This window comes from Saccostrea cucullata, unplaced genomic scaffold (assembly GCF_032062105.1).
Source record: "Saccostrea cucullata isolate Sc308-1 unplaced genomic scaffold, CSIRO_AGI_Scuc_v1 ctg3369, whole genome shotgun sequence".
Classification (NCBI taxonomy): Eukaryota; Metazoa; Mollusca; class Bivalvia; order Ostreida; family Ostreidae; genus Saccostrea; species Saccostrea cuccullata.
The window spans coordinates 7,242-31,963 of NW_026933211.1; the positions used below are offsets into that span (position 1 = coordinate 7,242).

A 24,722-nucleotide genomic window follows, 5' to 3' on the forward strand; every position below is an offset into this window, starting at 1 on the left:
TAGCCAGAGGTAACAAACGTAATTTTTTTCAATCAATTTGCTGACGACACAGCAAATGATGCCCAAAGAGAATCATCAGATTTTCCAGAGTAAAGGACACTTTTTTTATAATCACCAAGGAATTGAGCGATAAAACGAACATAATACGGTATGGAACAACAGAATGACGAAAAGATTGTATTAACACCGACCTACCAACAAAAGAAGGAATAGAAAAATTCTTGAAATTAAGGAAAAGCAACAGGCCTAGAGATAGGATTCAAGCAACCTTTTAAAGGGCAATTTGACCATGGTCAAAGATCTAATTTCAAAACTACCCAATAAAGGAGGTCTCGGAAATTGTGATGGAGAGGAATAACTCTGCTTTCCATCCCAAGGGAAGTCCTCTGCAGATTCCTTCTCAAAAGAATGGACATTTACAAAATTACAAATGTCTTAAAACAAGAACAGGCAGGATATAGGCCTAGAAAAGGGAAAGGCTACATTGACCAAATATTCACTCTGAAAAACACCACAGAGGTATCAATTGAATGGAAAACACCGCTTTATGTAATATAAACTACTGAGTATATACACAAGAAAGCCTTTGATAGTATTTATAGAGACACACTTTGGAAAATTTTAAAAGCATGCGGAGTGCCAGATAAAAATCATAAACCTCGTCAAGTGCTTCTCTACACAGTTTGAATGTTCAGTCATAAACTCAATGACACAGATACAGGCTGTTTTACAGTCAACTTTGGAGCCAGACAGGAATGGAACATTTCTCCCATCGTATTCTTATCATCGACTGGGTAATGAATAAAACAACAGGTGATTGTAAACAAGGTATAACATGGTCCATTTTCTCCATCTTAGAGGACCTTGGCCTTGCTGATGATACTGGTATCCTCTTCTGTCATCTCAATAAGATCTTGTGCAAGTAAAATAGTAAAGTGTCAGTCAAAGTGGTGTGCAACTTAAACCAAGAAAACTGAAGTTCAACACATCTTACCCCATGTTGACATAATTATCTTGCATGTTGACATAAGTAAGTTGCATGTCTACATAATTATTCTGCATCTTGCATCTAAGATGTAAGATATGGCCATCAGTAAGTTAATTTAACCATATTTAAATTATATTTTCTTATAAGATTGGTAACTTGCATGTGAAAATAAATAATTTGCATGTTGCATGTCTACATACGAGGGGTGTTAGAAAAGTTCGCGGACAAGTTCAATTGTGAGCGCGCTATTTCCACGAAACCGGTCAAACTTTCCAGATAAAATCTTTGCCTTTTTTCCAATAAATATACAAGAATTTGTTGCTCTTCGGTGATTATTGAAAAATATACAGCTTTTTTATTTTGATAAAACTTGCTTCACGGAGCATGCTACATTTTGGTACGTTTACATCACAAAGACTTTATTAAAATTAGAAATTGCACAATTGTAGCGCAAAGAGATTTATGATATTTTACCTGCCGCTAAAGTATTCATAAAACGTCACTGGGAGAAATTTTGAACTAAATTGGAGGGTATATGGCTGTTTTATAGCCGTTTATAAATGATCAACGCTTAAAAACACAGCCAAAAATCGGAACATCATTGAGCGTCATGGAGCACTGCAATAAGTAAAAATTGTGTTTGCAGACTGGAAAATGTCTAAAAAGATATTGAAATGTTCAAGATGTTGCAGGGAATTTCCTATACTTACAAAGGACAAGTTTTCAAATGGTTGTGGCTTCATAAGAATGGAAGAATTGACATTTTGAATGATTAACTCCAGCGATACTTCAATACCCCCGTATCGCATGAACGTTGCGTTGCGCCTATATGGTTTTGCATAGTTTCCATACTTGATCGATTAACTGATTAACTGCAGAGATTTTTTTTTAAGATCTCAATAATATCCGAATCAGTGCAAAAGACATTATAGAAGAAAAGTAACATGTCTTGATGTAGATATTCAATTTTAAAGTAGAAAAAAGATAAGAAAAATCTGAAGATTTATAGAACTGCGACAAAGCATAACGGGTTGAAATCTGGTTGTCCCGTCGCCTTACGTCAAGCGATTGCTCCGTGAATCCCATGACCTCATAGTAAAAATCGTTGTAAATTTTCAAGATTTTATTATATGGACCTGATTTTTTTACCTACCAATAAAAAAAATGTAGGAATTTATTCCGACATAGATCATACTCAACAGTACACCATAGATTTTCCGTAATTCAATGTGTCCGTGAACTTTTCTAACGACCCTCGTAGTTATGTGGCATGTTAACATAACTTATCTTACATGTAGGGGGCAGAAATGTGGCACCACAGATTAGTAACTTGCATGTCCACATAATTTACTAGCATGTTGACATAAATATGTTGCATGTCTGCATAATTTATGTTGCATGCTAACATTATTTATCTTGCATGTAGGGGACAGAAATATGCCACCATATACATGTACATGCTTCAAATAATTCCATATATTGATTTCATTCATTCCAAAATATACATGTATTTTATTAAAGAGTAACTCTGGACATTCATCTGGTTACCACACACATTTATAACCTCTAATGAAAAGGCAAAAAGTGAAAAGCAAGTACATGTACTTATTTTTTTTAAATCTACATGAGCATTCACTCATTTCAAAAACTATCTGCTATCAACCATACATGTACTGTGTGTCTCGTTTAATTAGTTAAAACACTGAAACTTTAATGGGAGAAGAATATTAAACTGCTATGAGCAAACACAAATTAAAGTAGACCAGTTGTCAAACATTTATTTGCCGATAGAGAATTTACCACACTGATGAATGAAGTCACATGAACACTGGATGTTTCACATTGTCTAGTTATATGTCATGTACCTGGGAGTGGAACTAAACTTAGCATATGCCTTAATCACTTTGTTCACAGCCTCTAAAAAGTCTTTTTCTGTGGCCATTTTCCTTCTGGCTCTGATGGCAAACATACCAGCTTCAGTGCAAACACTGCGGATTTCAGCTCCTATAAAACAGTATTATCAGTCATTACAAGCACCATAACAATTCCTATCTAACATAATACCCTTTTTCATTTGTAATTAATGTACAAACAGATACATCAGCTGAGCTAAAAATTGTAAGCGTGTCTATACGTTAAGCCAGATAAATAAAAAATACTCAAAAATACTACCCATTTAAAAAGGAATTTACTATTCATCAACTTATAAATGTTAATACAATGATATTTCTATCACTTACCTGTGCTGTTTGGACACAGTCTAGCCAGTAGTTCATATCTGATGTCTTTTTCTACACTCATAGACCTGGCATGGATCTTAAATATGTGAGATCTTCCCTATAAAGGAAAATTGACATAAATATTTTCTCCTTTTTTGCAAACAAAAAAAGAATATATATCTTTATAACCTGCAAAAATAAAATTTTAAGGGAAAAACAACGATATAACCCGCAATCTTTCGATCTGGGCGCGTAAAAAGATGGACATCTCAGGAATATTTAGTACAGTCTGCATTAACATTTATCTGTTGCACAAATCCATTTTATTTATATTTGATCCTACCTCTAGATCTGGGAGTCCGAATTCTATTTTCCTGTCCAGACGCCCTGGTCTCATCAGTGCAGGATCTAATGTGTCTGGTCTGTTGGTTGCCATGAGAACCTTGATGTTACCACGGGGATCAAATCCATCGAGCTGGTTGATTAACTCCAGCATCGTCCTCTGGACTTCATTGTCACCGCCGGCTCCATCATCAAAACGGGCACCTGTCCCAAAAAATAACATCACGTGACACTATATACAGAAACTTTATACAATTAACTCCCTTAGCCAATGAATATCAGTCATGGAATTAAATTTTCATGTCTTAAATTTTGTTTTTCAACACTTCATATATTTGTGTATAATACTTGTAGCCATTAAGGTTGAGATAAAGAAAAATAAGAATATGATTTACAGTAAATTATTTTTTTACAACCATACCTCCAACAGCATCTATTTCATCAAAGAAAATAATACAAGCTTTTTTGTTTCTGGCCATCTCAAACAGTTCACGCACCATTCTGGCACCCTAAAATACAAGCATTAACATTAATGTACATTTAAAATCTCAGCTTCTGCCTTACAAGTTTGAAATTTTGAGGTGTCAAGTCTAATCATCTATCTTACCTCTCCGACATATTTCTGAACAAGTTCTGAACCGATGACTCGGATAAAGCAGGCATCAGTACGGTTGGCCACGGCTCGTGCACACAATGTTTTACCCGTCCCTGGTGGTCCAAATAACAACACACCCTTAGGAGGCTCAATGCCCAAGTTAACAAAACGTTCAGGCTAAAAAATAAAGTAAACAAGCATGGGATACTAGTATCTATGTCATCTTCAAAGATTAAGTACCTCTACCCCAATCCATCCCACCAAGATAGCTCAATGGATCTGCTCTGAACTCAAGAATGAACATGTTGACCTTCAAATCTACCGTAATTTTCGGATTACAGGTCGACATTTTTTTTCGAACGGCTGGGGTCGCCCAATATACAGAATTTGGCCTATTTAAGGCTCAAGTTTACGAAAAATGCCCCCAAATCAGGAAAATTTACGTCAATTTCAAAGCAAATTTGTGCCACTTGTGTAACTTTTTTTATTATTTTACGCAAAAAAATCAATGCCCCGGTAAACAATAAAATATTTATTCTATAGCTTTCTTACAAAATGAATTCCATTAAATATCTGTTGAAGACAAAAGAAAAAAACATTGCTTCATCTAGTAAATAATTCCTCAAGGTATTATCCATTAACATCATGCGGTAGCCATCTTGTGAAGTTAGGAAGTCACGACTGTGTACTAAAAGTAAAACCGCGACCGTATCAAAATTTAAAATACAGAAAATTTTTCACAATCACAACTCTAGTGTTTTTACCATTTATTAGTAGCGATAAATTGAAATAGCATGTTATTTTTTTTTATTGTGATAGTGTTATATTTATTTAAATGTAAAAAAGTAAATTGTTGCCAGTCAATTCCAAAATTTAATTACCGGTGGCGGTCAGCCGGGTCGATCGCCGGTGGCCAGATAGCTCAGTTGGTAGAGCACCTGACCGGAGTTTCAGGGGGCCCGGGTTCGAATCCCGGTCTGGTCCGCTGCATTTTCTCCTTTCCTGTTACATTTGGTGCCATGACCAGGATCTGGAATTGACAGGTGAAAGACCTGCCAGGGATGAGCCTGGGTTGGGATCTTTGGAGGGCCAAAGATCTTTAAGGAGGGAGGAATAAGGCGGTCAGCCAGGTTCGATCGCCAGTGGCCAGACAGCTCAGTTGGTAGAGCACCTGACCGGAGTTTCAGGGGGCCCAGGTTCGAATCCCGGTCTGGTCCACTGCATTTTCTCCTCTCCCGTTACATACCAAATAAACCGCTAATCATATAAGGTTTATTAAAAGCTTCAAGAAGTACATTGAATTACCGGTATACAAAGATTTGCTTCTAACAGAATTTTAATTGTCTGAGAGATAAAGGGATTTACACTGTGTACGCAAAGGTGTTAACACCTGTGTTGGTTTAAATACCTGCAGGGCATGATTAACAAATCCACGTGCCGTTATAGGGTATTAGTGTTACACATCACTGAACAAACAAAGCCGTGAAATTCATAATGACTGTCAAATTGTTAATGTACTCTCAATTAAATTTATAAATTAAACTTATAGCGTGTTAATATCATTTCAATTCTTTACTGTTGCTAGATATATACATTCAGTGGTTGTTTGCATGTTTTAGCAAATCCCTGGAGAAGAGAAATAAAAATGTCGGACATCGAAGTAATTGTCATCCACCGGTAAATAATGTCTGAATAAAATATATTAGGAATGTGTCCAAGTTGTTCCTAAATCGGAATTATTATTCTTTGATCTTGGGTATTTCCCGAATTATAGTTGTAAAATAATAACGTATTTATGCGTTATTTATGCCTCTGGTTTAACAACAGTGTGAAACTACAGCGGCATTGAACAGGCAAGTTGGAGAAAAATAAGTAGTAACACAATTCAAAGAAGTTTTAACTACATTTACATAAAAGTTTATTTAAATGCTGTATTCATTAAAATACCAGTTTATTTTCTTGATACGTTCATGTCACGGAATTATCCCGTTAATTTTAGAGGTTTACCTGTTGTGATACGTTGTATCGGCATAAGAATCTTTAGAAAATAGAGAAACAAAGCTTCATCTTATATAGTAAGTTCGTCCTATCTAAGGATTTTTTAAAAATTAAGGCTAAAAATGAGCCTTTCGACCTATATACCCCATCGACCTGTAATCCGAAAATTACGGTACAAAATTTTATAATTCTGTGGAAAGATCACAACCTTTGGTATGAGAATGCACTCTAAAAAGTTTATGCTTGGCGTGATAGTGGTATTGCCACAACATCTTGTTACTCTATTACTTTTTTGGGGTTACTTACGTGAAGTAATGGCGTAATGGAAGTAAACCACTTTCGTTACTCTGATATTACTGTTTTGGGGTTAGAGTGTAACTTACATGAAGTAATGGGGTTTCCACCACTTTTTGTTACTCTGATATATATTACTATTTTTGGGTGACGGTGAACTTACATATAGAATTGGGGTTTCCACCATTTGCTGTTACTATTTTTTGGTTATGACGTGACTTACATGAAGTAATGGGGTTTCCACCATTTGCTGTTACTACTTTTTGGTTATGGCGTGACTTACATGAAGTAATGGGGTTTCCACCATTTGCTGTTACTATTTTTTGGTTATGGCGTGACTTACATGAAGTAATGGGGTTTCCACCATTTGCTGTTACTATTTTTTGGTTATGGCGTGACTTACATGAAGTAATGGGGTTTCCACCATTTGCTGTTACTATTTTTTGGTTATGGCATGACTTACATGAAGTAATGGGGTTTCCACCATTTGCTATTACTATTTTTTGGTTATGGCGTGACTTACATGAAGTAATGGGGTTTCCACCATTTGCTGTTACTATTTTTTGGTTACGGCGTGACTTACATGAAGTAATGGGGTTTCCACCATTTCCTATTACTATTTTGGGGTTATGGCATGACTTACATGAAGTAATGGGGTTTCCACCATTTCCTATTACTATTTTGGGGTTATGGCATGACTTACATGAAGTAATGGGGTTTCCACCATTTCCTATTACTATTTTGGGGTTATGGCATGACTTACATGAAGTAATGGGGTTTCCACCATTTCCTATTACTATTTTGGGGTTATGGTGTGACTTACATGAAGTAATGGGGTTTCCACCACTTCCCTCAGCTTGTCAATCTGCTCCTTACACCCTCCCACATCACTGTATGTCACGTCAGGCTTCTCCTCCACCTGCATCATTGTCACTGAGGGGTCAATCTTTGGGGGCAGAGGAATGTGGATCTGATATTTGTTCCTGTCCACACTGTAAGGAAATAGTGTTAGAAGATTCAGATACTTGTTGGATAAATTAGTTACTTGAATTTGATGATTATTTTACATAAGAAAACACAATGTCACAATCTACTTGAGGATTATTTTATCAAGGAAAATTCTACATCATATTTAAACATATACAAGAAATTCCACAGTTGTAAAAGAAATGTTTTTGTAACTAAATATGAACTGTGTCCCTACCCCACCCTCATCCCTTCCTCTATGTCCGTGGGCGCCACCTGGTCCCCCAGATCTACCACAAACTTGGCAAACTGCTTCACATTGATGATGTATTTGGGGTCGTCTGAGTCAGCATTAATGATCTTTGTACACCTGGCTACCTGTAATGGCTGTTCACCTGTAAGTAAAAGGCGGAAGACATACTTCATTAGGAAATAAAATGAGATTTTCAATATGATAAGAAAGCAACTTTTAAAACATCTCTATCTTCTGGTGATAAATTTGAAGTATTGATCTTACTTTGAAGTGTCTGTTTGTCTGCAGCTAAATCCCAGAGAGCAGGTGGGGCTAGTCCTGTGTCTGACTCCTTGATTCCTACAATGTACGTAATGCCAAAACTTAACTATAGGTATACTACAAGTTTGATTGTATTTATAGATGTAATTCATAAAGCATATTGTAACCATGATATTTTTACGAACTTCAATTTTTGCAGATTCTAAAGAATGAAACTGTCCCATAGGCTAGGAAAGTTAATCAACCTTTTCCTTGAGGTTCAAAGTAATCAATCCTATCTTTTTAACACTGTATTTACATAAATGTATTTGTAATGATACATTTCCTTTTTTTCCAATATTTACATTTAACACCTAAATCTTGCTTGAAGCTTGTGTGTGAGTAAGTATTTTTTCAATGAAACTGTACATAAATGTTAAGTTTATTTAAAATTCCAGGCATTTCTATCATAATCTACTTGCTGCTATATATTTATCTATAAAGAATGTTTAAATTTTGTTTAGCTGTAATTGTATGTGTTCAGAAGTAAATAATAATTGAACATATCAAACCCCTCTAATTATAGACTTGTAACAGAACATGATGCTGTTGTTAAGAAATGCTGTATACCTGCTAATTCATTGACCTTTTTGACCCCATTTTGGATATCTTCCTCCACACTTTTTATGGCTTTACTATACTGGCCAACTCCCTTTTGGACAAAAAAAATACATGTATATAAAAATCTACAGACACATTAATTGTGCATAATTGATGCATAATTTCACTTTTGGGCCAACAAAAGATGAAGACTGTTTGAAACATTTGGGAAAAGAAATGCATTTGACTGTATCCAGTACCTTATTAAAGAATCCTACAGAATATGACATTGTGATAATAGCAAATGCAGCGACCTCAATAGACTACGTGTAAGAATAGAGGAAATTTGGAATGAAATCTGTATGTTTTTGTGTGAAACCTTCCCAGAATTCCTTCGCTCCCAAGGTTCAATGCGAATTTACTTTCAAACATACAAAGGACCAATTGTTCCTTACCTAGATATGTTTACTTTTCTTTATTTCCACAAAGCTTAAAAGTCACGGAAAATATTTTCATCTACTCTACACCGTATTTCATTATAATAAAATTGCACCAGACTTGAAGTCTCGTTTAACCAGACACTTGGATGTCTCCATAAATTCTGAAGTCAGGTGACATCACAGTCTGCATTTGTTCAGGCCGACTGACATTCAACAATTCAACTGTAAGCTATGTATAGTTCTGAGCTCACCCCAACGGTCACACCGTAAAACATATTTAGGATTAATAATGGCGCAGCGAAGCGAGCTCAATTGACTTACGTATAAGAACAGAGGAAATTCGGAATGAAATCTGTACATACGTCAGGCAAATTTTTATTTGAAACATTCCCAGAATTCCTTTACTACCCAATGTCCTTTGCGCGAATAAATAAATAAATAAATAAATAAATAATAACGTAAAGCATAAAAGGCTTTCAGTTTGTGAAAATCTTTCAAAGCAACAAAAAATACCTCTGCAATGTTTTTCGACTGAAATTGCACTAGGTCTTTAGTTTCGGCCAGACGCTCGGCTGTCTCCATAAGCTCTGACAAGCTCTGTGATGTCGTGTGACGTCACAGCTAGCCGAGATGTCTTGTGCGGTTTGATATTTGAAGTGGCTGATCAATTTTTCAAGTTTTTTTAATGGTACAACTGCGCTCACCCCAACGGTCACACCGTAAAACGTATTACTCTACTCATATTTTTTCCCACCAGGTCATAATTCATAGGACAGCAGATTCATATTATTTTACTTACATATGTTTTTAGTAAGGCAATATCCCCTTCGTCCAATGCTAAAAAAAAAATTCAGGGTTTTTAGGCAATCTGGCTTTACTCCTGTTAGTCATTTATGGATAACTCAATTATAATACAATCCTTGGTGCGTAATGGTCATTGAGATATTGGCCTTTAAAATAGTTCACTTTCAGATTTAAAGAGATAATATGTTAACTTACTTAATGAAAAATATTTATCACAAACTAATTCAAAACAACTGAGAAAATTCTGTCGAGTCTTTCTGGTCTGTAGAAATCAAATATTATTGGCAGTGTCTATATACACGACCGTCGTGTATATAATTTCAAAGACTATTCGCACGACCGTCGTGTATATAATTTCAATGACTATTCGCACGACCGTCGTGTATATAATTCCAATGACTATTCGCACGACCGTCATGTATATAATTCCAATGACTATAGATAGTTTTCGATAGGCCTGAATTTAGCGAAAGTTACCTCCCGTTGGCCGCCATATTGGAGGTCGACTCAGTGATTTTCCCTCTTTGTCTTACCAAGTTTAAGAAAATATAGCAGAAATATTTGGTGGAAAAACTTTATCAAATAATTTTTTTTAATTAAAGGAGGCTTCCAAAAATTTATATACTTCAGAAAAATAATGAATTCTAATTCAAAATAGCAAATATAAAAATTTTAAATTGGTTGAACAATGAAGGAATATGAGCATTTGGACCTCCAGTATGGCGGCCAACGGGAACTAACTCTTGGTCAATCGAAAACTATCTATTCGCACGACCGTCGTGTAAAACATCAAACATGCATAGTATTTATCTTTCCTTGTTTGAGTGCGAGGCAGTTCGTCCCCACAGACCATTCGCACTGAGACGTTTCGTCCCAATTAAGACGGTTCGCATGTACGACCAATTACTTGGTTACATGTATCCGATGTATGTAGTAATTGTCACTTGTTGTCAGAAATCATTTACTTCTTATTGAATTTTGAACCTTGTTGTATTAATTAAACCATTTGTTTCAATCAATTAAGGATATGGATTCTGTGGAATAAACAACATGAACAAATGACCTGACGCACTGATTTAATTCAAACATCTCAGTGCCAGTGGTGCCGATATTGAGAACAAATGATGCACAACCTAAGTAAAATGAAAATTTCTCTCTATATTAGGAAATAAAATCGAGAATATCTCTTTATATTATTGTATAAAAAAATGACCTCAATATATTTTCAAAAGGCACTAAAATTTAATTTTCAAAAAAATAATTGTCAAACCTGTTTTTGTTTTTTTTATGAACTTATGTTACTTTAAAAAAAACAAAAAAAAAATTATTAATAATTCTCTTTGACTTCACAGGCAGAATCTCCAAATTATATAGTATAGCACCTTAATTACAAAACTGCATGAATTAGACGCTAAATATACGTAATTATATCTGCACTTGGATAACTATTTTATACGTATACTTAATTTTGATTAGTGGAAAGGTGATTTTTTGTGAGAACCGTAAAGGAAGTGGAAAGTTTACTCTCTTCATTATATAAAGAACATAAATTGTTTTCGATTATACCGGCTCCGTTTTCTTTATAACGAAATTTAAAAAAAAAAAAAACACGAACGTGCTTTCAACGATGTCATGTTATTGTATGCTCATCAAATTACCTGATATGTGAATTATACAATGTTTTATTTTAGATTTTCCAAAATTCATTGACCTTACTGGCAAAAACCGATAGAATATCAAAATATTTGAGCAGTGCAAGTCGGGCACAATCTGAAAAAAAACCATAGGAAAACTATTATAATTTAATGCGTAGACTTGAATTGATCACATAATTATTATAATAATGTGTGAAATATCCACAAATTATAATATTTAAATTACCATGATTACAGGGAAAAAAGACTTTTCATATACTATATAAACTTTTCATATACTATATAAAATGAGAAATAAAAGAATTTGCAGTAAAGATCTTGTTTTACTTGATTATATCGTTAATTTCGACCCAGTAGACGCCCGCTGGATTAGTTATGCTTCAATGCACCCATTAAATTGCACCACGTCAGCGCACACAGCACCTGTCAAACTGGTAAAAATTTAGCTGCAGATCTGTAGCGTTATGGTTTTATATAGTTGTCTTGATCAAGCTACTATATAAAACCATAACGCTACAGATCTGCAGCTAGTAAAAATTGTGACAAAAATCCACCTTCTTTGGTCGGCTCAATAAAATGACTGTTCGGACTGTTCAATAAAATAATTTAAATTCTTGGTTTGTAGAAATAAACATTTTCTTCTTGATTACTTGGCTACTTACCGACTTTTTTGCAAGCAAAGGGGGGGAAGGAGGACTGGCGACTTGGCAAGGTCAAAAGTAGATCTATTCACACAATGTGATCATCAATGCTTGGTTATGTTGACAGATTGATTTTTTATTGAAAGGGGTGGTATGATAAATTCTTCTGTATGGGAAATATTTTTGATATAACATATTTGATTTTATTTATTTTCCGTCTCCGTAACATATTCTTTAAAAAATCTCGATTAAATGAAACGTATTAAAACAAAACAAACACACAAGAAAAGGGAAAATAAGAAGCACAGTATTTATAAATTGTTTTAATTTGTAGCCCATGCACGTAATTCAATACACTGACGGGTATAAAATAATAAAATGAAGGTAGGCCTATATTAGATCTGGAAGTAATTTTGGGGAACGTAAGTAAACTGTACACTTTCAATAAAAATGGACATAAGGAATAATCAGATATTTTAAGTATTTTTATTTTATTTAAGTTTAATACTAAACTGCTAATTCTGAAAAATAATTGCTGAAAAAGTTGCATAATTGGGTTCACTAAAACAATTAATAATGACGTCTTCGATACGGAGTTCGAAACGTGCTGGTCTCGAGAAGTTTGGGGACGAATTTAGGGTACGGACGAATTTAGGGTACACGACGATAAATGCGATCGTGTACATATCTCGGGTAATGTGCAATTGTATGGAAGGGAATTACCGCCAAAAGTCTATGTATCTTGCTTTTATTCTTACTCTGCCTACTTCTTTATGCTTTGTTATTATTGTAATTATATGTAACTTTATTGTTTTCATATTCGTCTTTATTACATTTCACTTTGACTTTTATCCTTCTTCATTTTGTCCTTACTTCTATGTTGCTTTATTCTTGTAAATTCATTCTACTTTTTTCTAAACTTAAACAGTTTCTTAAATAAATTATTCAATCACGCAAACAATGAAGCATATTCAATGAAGACGAATGGAAGTTGTCAAACCGTCAAAATTTAGTGCGGCATTATAACGCTAGGTGGTGTGGTGTTCGCTACGAGTGTTGGTAAAACTAGGTAACCAAACCCGGGTCGGGTTATTTGAGATTCTTCAATACGCCTTAGTACTTTAATTATCAATCGAACTTCTGAAGGCTGGATCCGATCCAATAATGGAAACTTCATATTTATTTTCTCTGGGCACACAGGAATAGCGGCCTCTTTTTTCAGACATAACTTTATACTATACTGAATATGTTCATTGAAAGGCCGACCCACTTTTTGTAAGAGTAAGGGTCAAATAAGTTAATGTAGTACGTATAGTAGGAAGAAAATTTAAATTTGATTCTATAGAAGAAGTTGAATCTAACCCAAAACTCACCCCGCCTTCGAAATAGGATTTCATTGGCATTGGAAGCAAATTGAAAGTAAGCAAAAAAAAAAAAAAAAGAAAGAAAAGAAATGTCCATTTTCCGAACTCAAATATTCAATTTCGTCGGGGTGGTGGGTGGTGGGTAGGTTCGAACTCCAGTGCCAAAGTTTTTTTTCCATACAACACCACTTTCCCCATTTTAAACCTATACTGCATCGTGTCCATGGCAAGGTGGGGGGGGGGTGGTCTAAACCTATGCAGGAACGTCTGTACTAAGTCTATCTCTGGAAACTAAAGTGGGGGCTAAGCCCCCCCCCCCCCCCTCCACGGTTCCGACGCCTGGTATGTATTTTCAAGTTTGGACAATTTCCTGGGTTTTTTTTTTGCGCTTGTCAAGGTGCTTTCAGCTGGGTACTTTACTATTTATTCTCTTGTTGCCCCCTCCCTACTTTCAAAAACGTACAATGCTACGTCACTGTTCTCTCGCCTGAAAAATACAACTCTATTAAAGTTAATTGTTGGATAATTGAATTCCAGTTTAATTGATATAAAAATGTTCAATATTTTGATACTAGTTAACCCTCATAAATTGGGTTGTTTTTCAGAACCTTCCACTGAACTGAACTTCATTTCACGAAAGATAGTAACTGCTCATGTGCGTGATTCTAGGGACATGGCTTTGCAAAGGAGTGAGGAGCGTTAATATGGGTAGGCAGGCGCGGATCCAAAAAAATTTTTCCAGGGGGGGGGGGTCCACCCCAGTCTAAAAATAAAAATTCCAGAAATTCCCAGAAATTTCTTGACGAGCATAAAAAAACACAAACGTCAAAATCCTATTTCGTAGGGAGCGTTTAACATTTTTTCCTTGCTTTAGTATATACATTTTTAAACCTTGTAAATTCCAGGGGGTCCTAACACCCCACCCCCCTCTAGATCCGCGCATGGTAGGCGAAGTAGGAACTAGGCATCATGCATCCAGACATACTAGAAACTCCCTGGTCTTATTTTCAGCGTTAATATATTTTATATTAAAATAGCACTTAATTTTCAATAAAGAAAGAATTTATATCTTTAGTACGCATCGTATTTGTGATCAGCCAGAAGAGCTAAAAAAAATTCTTAGAACTCAAAAATTCTGTTTGGTGGTGGTGAGGGGGAGGGGTCGTCAACTTTTTTTCAGTAGTAAATTTTACTCATGCAAATAAGTACATGACTTTTAATATATATAAACTGACTATTAGTACTGCAATAAAAAGGGTAAGGGATGGGGGCAACAAGCCTTTCGCTGAACTTTTCCAGTAGTAAAAAGTTACGTTTAGGAAAATGTTTCGTGGCCACCCACCCCTCTACCGGCGAAACTTTCCCCATAGGAGGTCGTCCACCCGGAAGTCAGTATATATATTGAGACTTTGGTGGTTTGATTGTACATTGTATAATGCCCCTTGCGAGAATTTTTAACTCAAAAGGAGAAGCCACATCTTGCCGGTGGAGAGCTGCAAATTTGTCCTATATACTTGGCACTTATAGCCATTGAGCAGTGAGGGATCTTTTTTCGTGCCAGCACCTTCTGCGACACGGGACCTCGGATAACAAGGCCTAGATCTCACCCGATGGATTGAACTCCACGTCCTTCAGTGGAATTCTTACCCACGACGTATTGATCGACTCCTTAAGTACTACTATACTTCGTGATTCTAGACGCCGTAACCACAGTGCCACGCGGGCGACTTAACCCAGGGGGAGGCGGGGGGGGGGGTCATTATCCATATGTACTCTTGAAGATTATCTATGTTTAACTATTGGTTAAAATGATTTAATTATAAAGCACTTTTAAAATGATATTTAAATATTTATTCATACATGTATCATGTGTATAGGACGGATAACTTTTCTTCAAAAACTGAAAACGTTCGTATATATAAACATCGTTTTACGATTAAAAAAAATATTCGGGGGAGGGGTTGCTATGAAGTGGGGGGCGAATTGCTATATATAGCGAGATTTCCCACGGAAGACTAGCTATACCCCAGGGGAAGTCCCACTGTATAGTCTTCCGAAGGAAGCATCACTATGTAGTCAGTCTTCCAGGGGAAATCTTACCATCTAGCGAGACTTCCGAGGGAATGGCATGTATCGGGTACATACCTGAACTAATAACAAACATCGTTCATTTGAAAATTTAAGTTCGATTGATAAAGTATTAAGGCAGAAAATTGGGAAAAAAAACTCGAATAACCCCGGCCCGGTTTGCTTACCTAATTTTACCAACACTCTTAGCGAACACCCCTGCCACCTAGCGTTATAATGCGGCACTAAATTAGGACAACTCGTATTCGTCTTCATTGAATATGCTTCATTGTTAGCGTGATTGAGTTAACGTTCGTAATAGAGATAATCATTTAAGATACTGTATCAATTTAAAAGAAAATAAAATGACTTAACAAGAATAAAGAAACATAGGAGTAAGGACGAAATGAAGAAGGATAAAAGTCAAAGTGAAATGTAATAAAGACGAATCTGAAAACAATAAAGTGACATATGATTACAATAATAACAAAGCATAAAGAAGTAGGCAGAATAAGAATAAAAGCAAGATACATAGACTTTTGGCGGTAATTCCCTTCCATACAATTGCTATATGCAAGACGGTCGTGTAGATAGATTTTACTTAATATCTATGCACGACGGTCGTGTATATATCTCATTACTTTGCAATAGCTATTTGCACGACGGTCGTGTAAATAGATTTTCCATATAGTGTGCACGACGGTCGTGTATATATCATCGGCCATATTTTACCTTGAATTGGCTTTTCATCTTCTTTGTCCTCTTTTGTTTTTCTCTGGTCTGCCCCCAAATGATCTGGCATTGTCTAAAAAATAAATACCAGAGTCTGAAAGTGAAAAAATGTTAACTCACTACAGAACTCTTTTGTACTGAAGATAGAAATGGCATAATGCAAGATAAATCGTTTTCTTTTTATTCTATTTTAAATTTTTCGTTCAAATTGGTCAATCAATAATTATCTGGCATTTTTATGTTTTATTAATCTTGAAATGAAAATGATATAATAATTTCTATCAAATTAGATACTTAAAACTAAACTTTTTTGTTGAATTTTATGTACGAGCTATCTAAGATATTTTACGCCATTTTGAAAGTTTCCAATGTAAACAAGAACAAGGTTGCTTGTGTTTTTTCAAACCTTAACATGTTAATTTACATCGAAAGTAAAGCTTTTCCGGTGAGTTTTTCTCAAATACATAATATAGACAAGGAAATTATATTTTACTGCTTTCATTACCCTCTCATTTTGATATGATTTTGTCTGAAGTTTTTTTCCCACAAAATACAATTGACTGATTATGAAAACTGTCTATTGGGTAGTTATTCATCAGGTCCAGCACAATCTCTTGATTAAGCTATATAGCTTTAAAAAGCTATATAGCTTTATTAAGCTATTCAAAATAGCTTGATAAAGCTATTTATATGCAGTTTTTCACAAAAACGTTTTTTGCAAGAAATAAACAAAAAGTCTCAAATATTTGACTATTCATATATGTGTACTATGGAGTATTAAAAATACAACCTAAATCATAGAAATTTCTAACAGTGCTGCTGTTAAATACTTGCAAAATACGAATTTCCATTGTTTGATTAATAACTATCAACTACTTTGGGTGCTGTGAGGCGTGGATAAGTATGATTGCTTCTCATTGTGCTGAACTGTGTTGGCCATAACTGGCCTCCTTTATAATTTCATTCAAGAAATAACTTTGTGGTCAATCATCAATAGCCCCAAAACTTTTAAAACTTTGAGTACAAGGTCTCTCAAGGAGACGCAATTTGGTGAGTGATTTTTACATACATTGTATTCAGAAAAGTACAAAGTTTAATTTTTCCACTGCACCAAGGTGCGACTTTTTGCACATGTTGAAAAAATAACACATCTGAGAAAAAAGTCTGAGCAAATAGCTTAATCAAGCTATTCTGAATAGCTAAATAAAGCTATATAGCTAAATCAAGCTATATAGCTTAATCAAGAGATTGTGCCGGACCTGTTCATTGCATTATCTCCTACTTTTCTTGTGTAGTCACGTATGTTTATATCTATTGATTTTGTTTCAGTTCAGAATGTATTATATATACAGGTATAGGTATATTAAACATGTTAAACATAAAAATTCTTAATCATAATACATCATAATTTTTTTCAGCACCGAACATTTGTTGTTGTTGTAAATTTCAATGACAAGATTGCTCGGATCCGAGCCCGCATGCTGCACAAGTTATTTGAGATTGGCTACCCAGATCACCAGTTCAGACTTCGCTACAAGGGGCAGTACCTCAGGGATGCCTTTCTTATCAGAGATTATGATATTGTTGACAACTCTGTGATTAAGATGATTCCTTTGTCAAAGAAATCTGGTGTATGAATTTTATATTCTTTCCTCATAAATCAAATGAAAATAAAAGAAGAAATGTTTTTCTCAAGTAGTTAATATCATGTAAATTACATTATACATATGTACCAGTCATAATACAGAGTATTTGTTTATTGAGAACTAACAAACAAAAATTTTATATCTACACTCTTCTCCATGGCATGCATCTCAATTGTAAAGAAAAATAGTACCTGTATAACATTGGGTTTTCTTTTTCAATGAATGAATGTGGCAGTCTGTGCTCATAGATAAGAGTTGAAACTACAATATGTAATTCAATATTCTATTTCTATAGAGAAATATGAACTAAATACTTATACCATGTTCCATTATTTCAGTCCATGTCTGACCTACTGTCGGTGGCGGGATCCTCCACAGTAAACCTGGATCTGAACGCTAACGAAACGACTGACATCAAGGCCCCATTGTACAAGGAAATCAAAGCATTCACACTGAGAGAGAAACTACTGAAAGACTTCAATGTATATATATATAACTTAATTTACAAACTGTATTATAGCTAAGTCTCTGGTGATGAATACTTTTGTTATGCAAAGCACAATCTGATTAAAATCAGATTCTCCATCCGCTCCTTTGTTTTTTTATTGTCACTACCTCATGTAGCGACAATAAAAAAACAAAGGAGCGGATCGAGGATCTGATTTTGATCAGATTGATGCAAAGCAGCTATGATAACACACTGTCTGTAAGCAGTTTCATTTATGCTAAAATTTTGAGCAGCAGTAATGCATAAAATTCTATGAATGAAGATTATGGGCAGTCTTCTGTATAACTTGTTATTGTATGAGCTATTGTTGACTCTTTATCTTGTGTTTCAGGGCCTGTTGTACATGCACTTCCTGACCACCTGTCTGACCCTGGTAACGACCTTTTACTACTCTTTTCTCTGGACCTTCCCAGTTTTTATTTTTGCCGTTTTGTTCCGTCCCCAGTACACAAGAGTTGGAGGATATGTTGGAAATAACACTCATTTGTAAGTCACTAAGAAGTATTTGTCTGAAAGTCAGATTTGTATATGCTAAGGTCACCTTTTAAAATTGTTTGTTTGCCCTTTCTCTGCTTACTGGCTATAAAAAGTGGCTCTACTAAAAACTTTTTTAAACCACCAGAAAAGGATAATTTTTCTCTTTCATTCTAAGACTTGTATTTTCTCATCCCATCAACATGTATATAATTATACTGACCCAATTTTTTAACCCTGAGTTGGAACAGGCAGCAAACATAAGATTAGAGATCTAATAAAATAGAATTTATTTCCAATTAAAGTGAATAAAAGCAAATCACACGTTATTTGATAAAGTCTACCACAAACATGGCAGTGGTTAATGCCTCTGATAGTTTTGTTGTGTGTTAATTAGAAAATACACATATTAAATAAATAAATATTCAAAAAGAAGTTTGATTAATTAACATATAAAAGGATAGTTATAATCACCATTCACCATTGTTAATGAATTTGTTCACAGGAGATTTATTTTCTGTGTGGCATACTTCTTGATCACTACTGATTTCTTTGTTTACAGAAGAATTATTTTCAATATTGCATACTTCTTGACCTTACACTATAATACTTTGTTTACAGGAGATTTATTTTCTGTATTGCGTACTTCTTGGCTTCTCTGGGGACACTAGGAGCAGCTATTTACATGTCTGCCACTTCCTGGATGGTGATTGTGGTAAGTTTTTCATCTTATATGTGATTGTCAGAAAAAAAGCTTTAAGATATCTGAGAATTCCAGATATTGTGGTTAAAACATATGAAGAAAAAGGGTTTGGAACTTCAAACTCACTTGGACAACTTTGACATATTTTTTTTAAAGATATTGATTCTCCATTGCTTGAGATACCAGATCAACTCTAAATTTTTGTGCAAAGAAAAGCTTGAAAACTAGGCTTTCTGAAATTCCTGATTTGACATCTATAAGATAGGATTGTATTGTGTTACAGAATCATGGCTGTAAGGATTGGGAGTTTATCAGTGACTGCTCTCATAAGAACATCTTCACTGCGATATTCTTTGATATCTATAAGATTGTATTCAATATTGTGTTTCAGAATCATGGCTGTAAGGACTGGGAGTTTATCAGTGACTGCTCTCATAAGAACGTCTTCACCGCGATATTCTTCGCCATGCAGTCCCTCCTTCTCCTTCTGTCGGCCATTGTTGTGGGCGTGTTGTTCTTCAGTTTCAGACTGGAGGTAAAATAGAAAATACAAAAGTCAGTCTACCTTTGATTTTATAAATATTTGAATATCTATATATTTCATTTGAAAGGGAAAATTTTCAGAACTTTTTTTTCTCTGCAGATTGGAGATTATATTGAACAATTCCTAGTTCAGGAAAGGGATATTGAAATGGTGATGGCAGCCGCTCGCAATGGAAGGTTAGCTCCCTTTGTAAAGAATATTCTTACATGTAACCAGTGTGTCTACTATTCTTGTTGCCTTTGTAAATAAGAAAACCTTCAATGCCCAAGGTTTATTTCAGACTGAAGGACAAGAGAACAGCTGCGTATGAGCTGGCAGCCATGGCAGCCTCTGGTGACGACAACAAATTCAGGATCGTCGCAGAGGGAGGGTGAGTCAACTGTGCTTCTAAACAATGTATCCATAAAGACTATATCAAACTGTAGAATTTAAGATACCACTGTTATAATCTTTTTTTGCTATATTTTTCTGTTTGATTAAGTTTGGAGGTTCTGCTAGCTCTAGCAATGAGTACAGATGAAGGAACACAGGAGCACGCGGTGGAGGCTCTAGAGGAACTCATCACCATCCCCTCCATACAGGTAATTTATCATCCCCTCCATACAGGTAATTACTCATCACCAACCCCTCCATACAGGTAATTTATCATCCCCTCCATACAGGTAATTTATCATCCCCTCCATACAGGTAATTGCTCATCACCAACCCCTCCATACAAGTAATTTATCAACCCCTCCATACAGGTAATTTATCATCCCCTCCATACAGGTAATTAATCATCACAATCCCCTCCATACAGGTAATTTATCAACCCCTGCATACAAGTAATTTATCATCCCCTCCATACAGGTAATTGATCATCACCATCCCCTCCGTACAGGTAATTGATCATCATCATCCCCTCCATACAGGTAATTAATCATCACAATCCCCTCCATACAGGTAATTACTCATCACCATCCCCTCCATACAAGTAATTTATCAACCCCTCCATACAGGTAATTTATCATCCCCTCCATACAGGTAATTACTCATCACAATCCCCTCCATACAGGTAATTACTCATCACCATCCCCTCCATACAGGTAATTTATCATCACAATCCCCACCATACAGGTAATTTATCATCACAATCCCCACCATACAGGTAATTAATCATCACCATCCCCTCCATACAGGTAATTTATCATCACCATCCCCTCCATACAGGTAATTTATCATCACAATCCCCACCATACAGGTAATTAATCATCACAATCCCCTCCATACAGGTAATAACAGTAGCTGTGTTTTTACAATACTGTTCAGTGGGTCTGTGTCATTGTACAAGGTATTTCAGAATATTAAATAGATTTCAGCCTTCACTGTATGTCCTGCCTATTTTTAGGACAACTTTGTGGAGATGGGAGGAGTGAAGGCTTTGACAGCACTACTCCACTCAGAGAATTCCCGAATCATGCAGGAAGCTGCCAGTGCCATCTACGGAATAGTATCAGAGTCTGACGAACACAAGAGTGCCGTAGTCATGGATCATGGGTAAATGTCGCCATATGTTTTGTGAGAAATGAATTGAAGTATTTTAAAAATCACAGGTTTTTACAGAATGCAAGTCATGAATTTGTGAACAATGAAGAGCTAGGCCATATTGGTGAAAAGATATCAATAAACTGCCTGTTTTAATACAGTGGCTCTGTGTAGGTTATATCAGATTCTTCAATTATCATTAATGTTGTTATGGCAGGATATTTATGTAGAAATGTGTGTTATTCCAGTCTGGATGACCTGGCCCGCGCAGCTTACCAAGGAACGATAACTTGTCAGAGGACCGTGGCCAGCATCTTCCTGGATCTGGCATTCAACAGAGATATCCGAGTGCAAATCACCTCCAGGAATATTCCAGGTAACTGTATCAAGGGACATAACTAGTGATCGGGTCAATAAATCTTGTAGTCATATCAGATATTATGATATCAACTTGAAAGTTTTGTTTTGATATTGAAGGTTTGTCTTTACTTAAATGTTAATACACTGATATAAAGAACTAACACTTAAAATGTCTGTCTTTATCTCCAGCTCAGGCCTTGATCCATCTTTGTAGAAGCAATGATGTGGAGACTCAGAGATACGCTCTACAAACACTAGAACTTCTGGCAATAGAGAGTTCTGACATGATCTGTGCCCAGGTAGGTGCCATTGTAAATTGAGCTCTGCATTTACAGTTAAAGAATTACTCAAAAAATAACTGTTCTGGTAAAAATGACAATTGTTCTATTTAGGAAAATCTACTTGAGGTTCTTTTGGAGCTTCCTATGAATACCATGGATGAAAAGCTGTTCCTTTTGGCTGGAAAAATCCTCCTATACTATGCAGAAAATAGACATGTAAGTCATGCCTAACTTTGTTCCTGGGGTATAAATCATAACATTGTGTGGACACCTATTTTAAGGAAGCCATCATGTAAAAATGCCCCTTAAGAAGTTTTTTTGATGGGTTTCTGCTTACAGACATGTGAACTACTGATGGATCACACCATGCTGAAGGAGTCTCTGAGTATGTTTGCCAGAACCAAGGACCCCATGCTGCAGAAAGTTGTGGCTAAAATCATCTTCTGTATGCTGGAGGCTGCAGATCTACGGTGAGTTATAAATATTTCAAATCAGGACGTGTATCTTTAAAAGCCTACCTTTATATCAGGTTAGATGAGTTCAGGTTTAAGCTTAGGACTAGAAGCATCAGTCTGTACATGATTTGATTACATCATTGTAAACAGCTTTCACCAAAATATCAAATCATGATGACATGGACAGTAAAAAGACATTCTATTTCAAATAACAGATGGAACACTATTTAACGAACTTAAACATCAAGATTTATTTATTGAAAATGACAAAAACTAAGAGTAGCAATTTAAATTTGTATACAGAAAGATAAAGTGTGACAATGGAACCTAACTATAACATATAAAGTTCTTCTGAGTTTGAACTAAAACAGATAAAAATTTTAATGATCTGTGACAAGATGATATTTTGAAATCCACACATACTAGTAAAATATTTGATGTTACATTATTTTTCGACATACACTGAATGTTGCTTGTGTTATTATTTGACAGTGTGCGGGCTCGGCGCCTGAAGTTGGACCGGGTTCTGGAGTATATAATGGACAACTCTGCTGACAGGGAGGCGTGGGACATGGCTGACCAAGGTAACATGTAACAAATAAATTATAAAGCTGTAAAATACTGACAGTATATCTGTTATCATTTCTTCTGTGAAAGAGGTTCTTAATCTGCATTAAAGATTCACTGTGTGTGAAAATAAAAAAAAAATTAAGTATAGCTCTGTAATCTTAGAGTCAAATACCTACTTCCTACATACCTGGTCATTCCTATATTCTGAGTCTGTGACAGTATGATAATGTAGATATTTTCTAACATTACAGGCCTACAGGTGATGAATTCCAAGGACGACCACGCCCCCGTCCCAGCTCTTCCCTCCCTCAGTACACTGGAAAAACTCAACAAAATGGCTGCCAAGGACTCGTTTGGATCACGAGCTTCCCTACGCTCAGATCAAGGCTCATCTGGAGGCTCGTCTGATGACGTAAAGAAGGGACTCAACTGAGGATATACCCTCCTCCCCATGCAATAGAACTCAAGTACTGTTGAAATCTTTTCTGTGACGATGTTAATTAAATTTTCCATAGTATTTTATTTTTGTTACAATATATTTATCTAGTATTCTAATAATATGCATAAATTTAAAGTTTTGTTTATTTTTTCCGTCCAAAATATGCACTCTTTATGAGTTATTTAAGGAAGTACATGTATATTGTACAAAAAGGACATACTAAAGTATATCGATTTTGTTACCTTTTTTTTTTTTACAAACTTGACATTTATTTGTTGATTACTGTGATAATTCTATGATTTATTCCTATTTGTAGCATTTTATTCATATAAACCTGTATGTTTATATCTATCTGTATGTAATCCTTCATGTTATTTTTTAAATATTTATGATTTAATTGTTTTCATTATTTACAACCCTTAGCTATCTTTATTATGTATTAATACATTTTCATTTTCCATTTGTTTTAATAAATTCCAACAATTTTATTATTTATATCAGACATTTTATTTGAGACTTTTGGAGGCTGGTCCTCTTTTGCTTTATTAACCATGTTAACCGTTATAAACCAATGCAGTAAACTATTGAAGAGTTACAAGTGTGTTTTTTTTCTCTGAATTGTGGGATGTTGTCGGGTTTCTGTAGATTACAAGTATTTTCATGCATAAAGCTACTATTATCAGCCCCTTAATGTGAAGGTTTTGTAATAACAGATACATATTTTGGGTTTCCCAGAGCAAAATATGACAACAGCCATTCTTTCTATAATATTGAATGGTACCCGTCTTTTATTCGCAAATCCTCCTATACCCCTAAGTAAAATTTAATGATACTTTCAGATTCTTAGTTACTTAATGCCAATGCACACATCCTAATTTCACTTTTTGATCTGAAACTTATTTCGGTTCTCCCAGAGTAAAACATGGACTTCCCCATTGTATATAATTATATGGGAGGCTGGGGGTATCATTTAGTGCACTCAGTGTGCACAATTCCTCTATGATGTTTTGGTAAATATTT

The 24,722-nt window shown here is 35.3% G+C and overlaps 2 protein-coding genes across 2 annotated transcripts; one reads left to right on the top strand and one right to left on the bottom strand.

Annotated features, from left to right (window-relative positions):
- Window positions 1-2,751: 2,751 nt before the first annotated feature.
- Window positions 2,752-16,344, bottom strand: LOC134237672 (26S proteasome regulatory subunit 7). The gene is made up of 11 exons (XM_062719808.1): window positions 16,199-16,344; window positions 9,735-9,772; window positions 8,526-8,607; window positions 7,920-7,994; window positions 7,641-7,797; window positions 7,260-7,428; window positions 4,157-4,321; window positions 3,971-4,058; window positions 3,551-3,753; window positions 3,229-3,325; window positions 2,752-2,992 (listed from the first exon to the last, which is right to left on the bottom strand). The coding sequence occupies exons 1-11, from the start codon at window positions 16,266-16,268 to the stop codon at window positions 2,835-2,837; spliced, it is 1,302 nt and encodes a 433-aa protein (XP_062575792.1). The 5' UTR covers window positions 16,269-16,344; the 3' UTR covers window positions 2,752-2,834.
- A 216-nt stretch (window positions 16,345-16,560) lies between these two features.
- On the top strand, window positions 16,561-24,300 carry LOC134237673 (uncharacterized). Its single transcript, XM_062719810.1, has 16 exons — window positions 16,561-16,643; window positions 17,617-17,829; window positions 18,183-18,326; window positions 18,684-18,838; window positions 19,448-19,541; window positions 19,921-20,064; window positions 20,173-20,249; window positions 20,354-20,443; window positions 20,555-20,654; window positions 21,461-21,609; window positions 21,846-21,973; window positions 22,147-22,256; window positions 22,350-22,454; window positions 22,578-22,708; window positions 23,186-23,277; window positions 23,515-24,300. Exons 1-16 carry the CDS (start codon window positions 16,611-16,613, stop codon window positions 23,694-23,696), a joined length of 1,947 nt encoding a protein of 648 aa, XP_062575794.1. The 5' UTR covers window positions 16,561-16,610; the 3' UTR covers window positions 23,697-24,300.
- Window positions 24,301-24,722: the final 422 nt, after the last annotated feature.

Coding starts and splice junctions, on each gene's coding strand:
- LOC134237672 (XM_062719808.1), bottom strand. CDS start 16,268: ATGCCAGATCATTTGGGGGCAGACCAGAGAAAAACAAAAGAGGACAAA. Junction 8,608..9,734: donor TTGCCTTACTAAAAACATAT/GTAAGTAAAATA, acceptor TTTGTCCAAAAG/GGAGTTGGCCAGTATAGTAA. Junction 7,995..8,525: donor AAAGGTCAATGAATTAGCAG/GTATACAGCATT, acceptor CGTACATTGTAG/GAATCAAGGAGTCAGACACA.
- LOC134237673 (XM_062719810.1), top strand. CDS start 16,611: ATGTTAATTTACATCGAAAGTAAAGCTTTTCCG. Junction 18,839..19,447: donor GTTGGAAATAACACTCATTT/GTAAGTCACTAA, acceptor CTTTGTTTACAG/GAGATTTATTTTCTGTATTG. Junction 23,278..23,514: donor GTGGGACATGGCTGACCAAG/GTAACATGTAAC, acceptor CTAACATTACAG/GCCTACAGGTGATGAATTCC.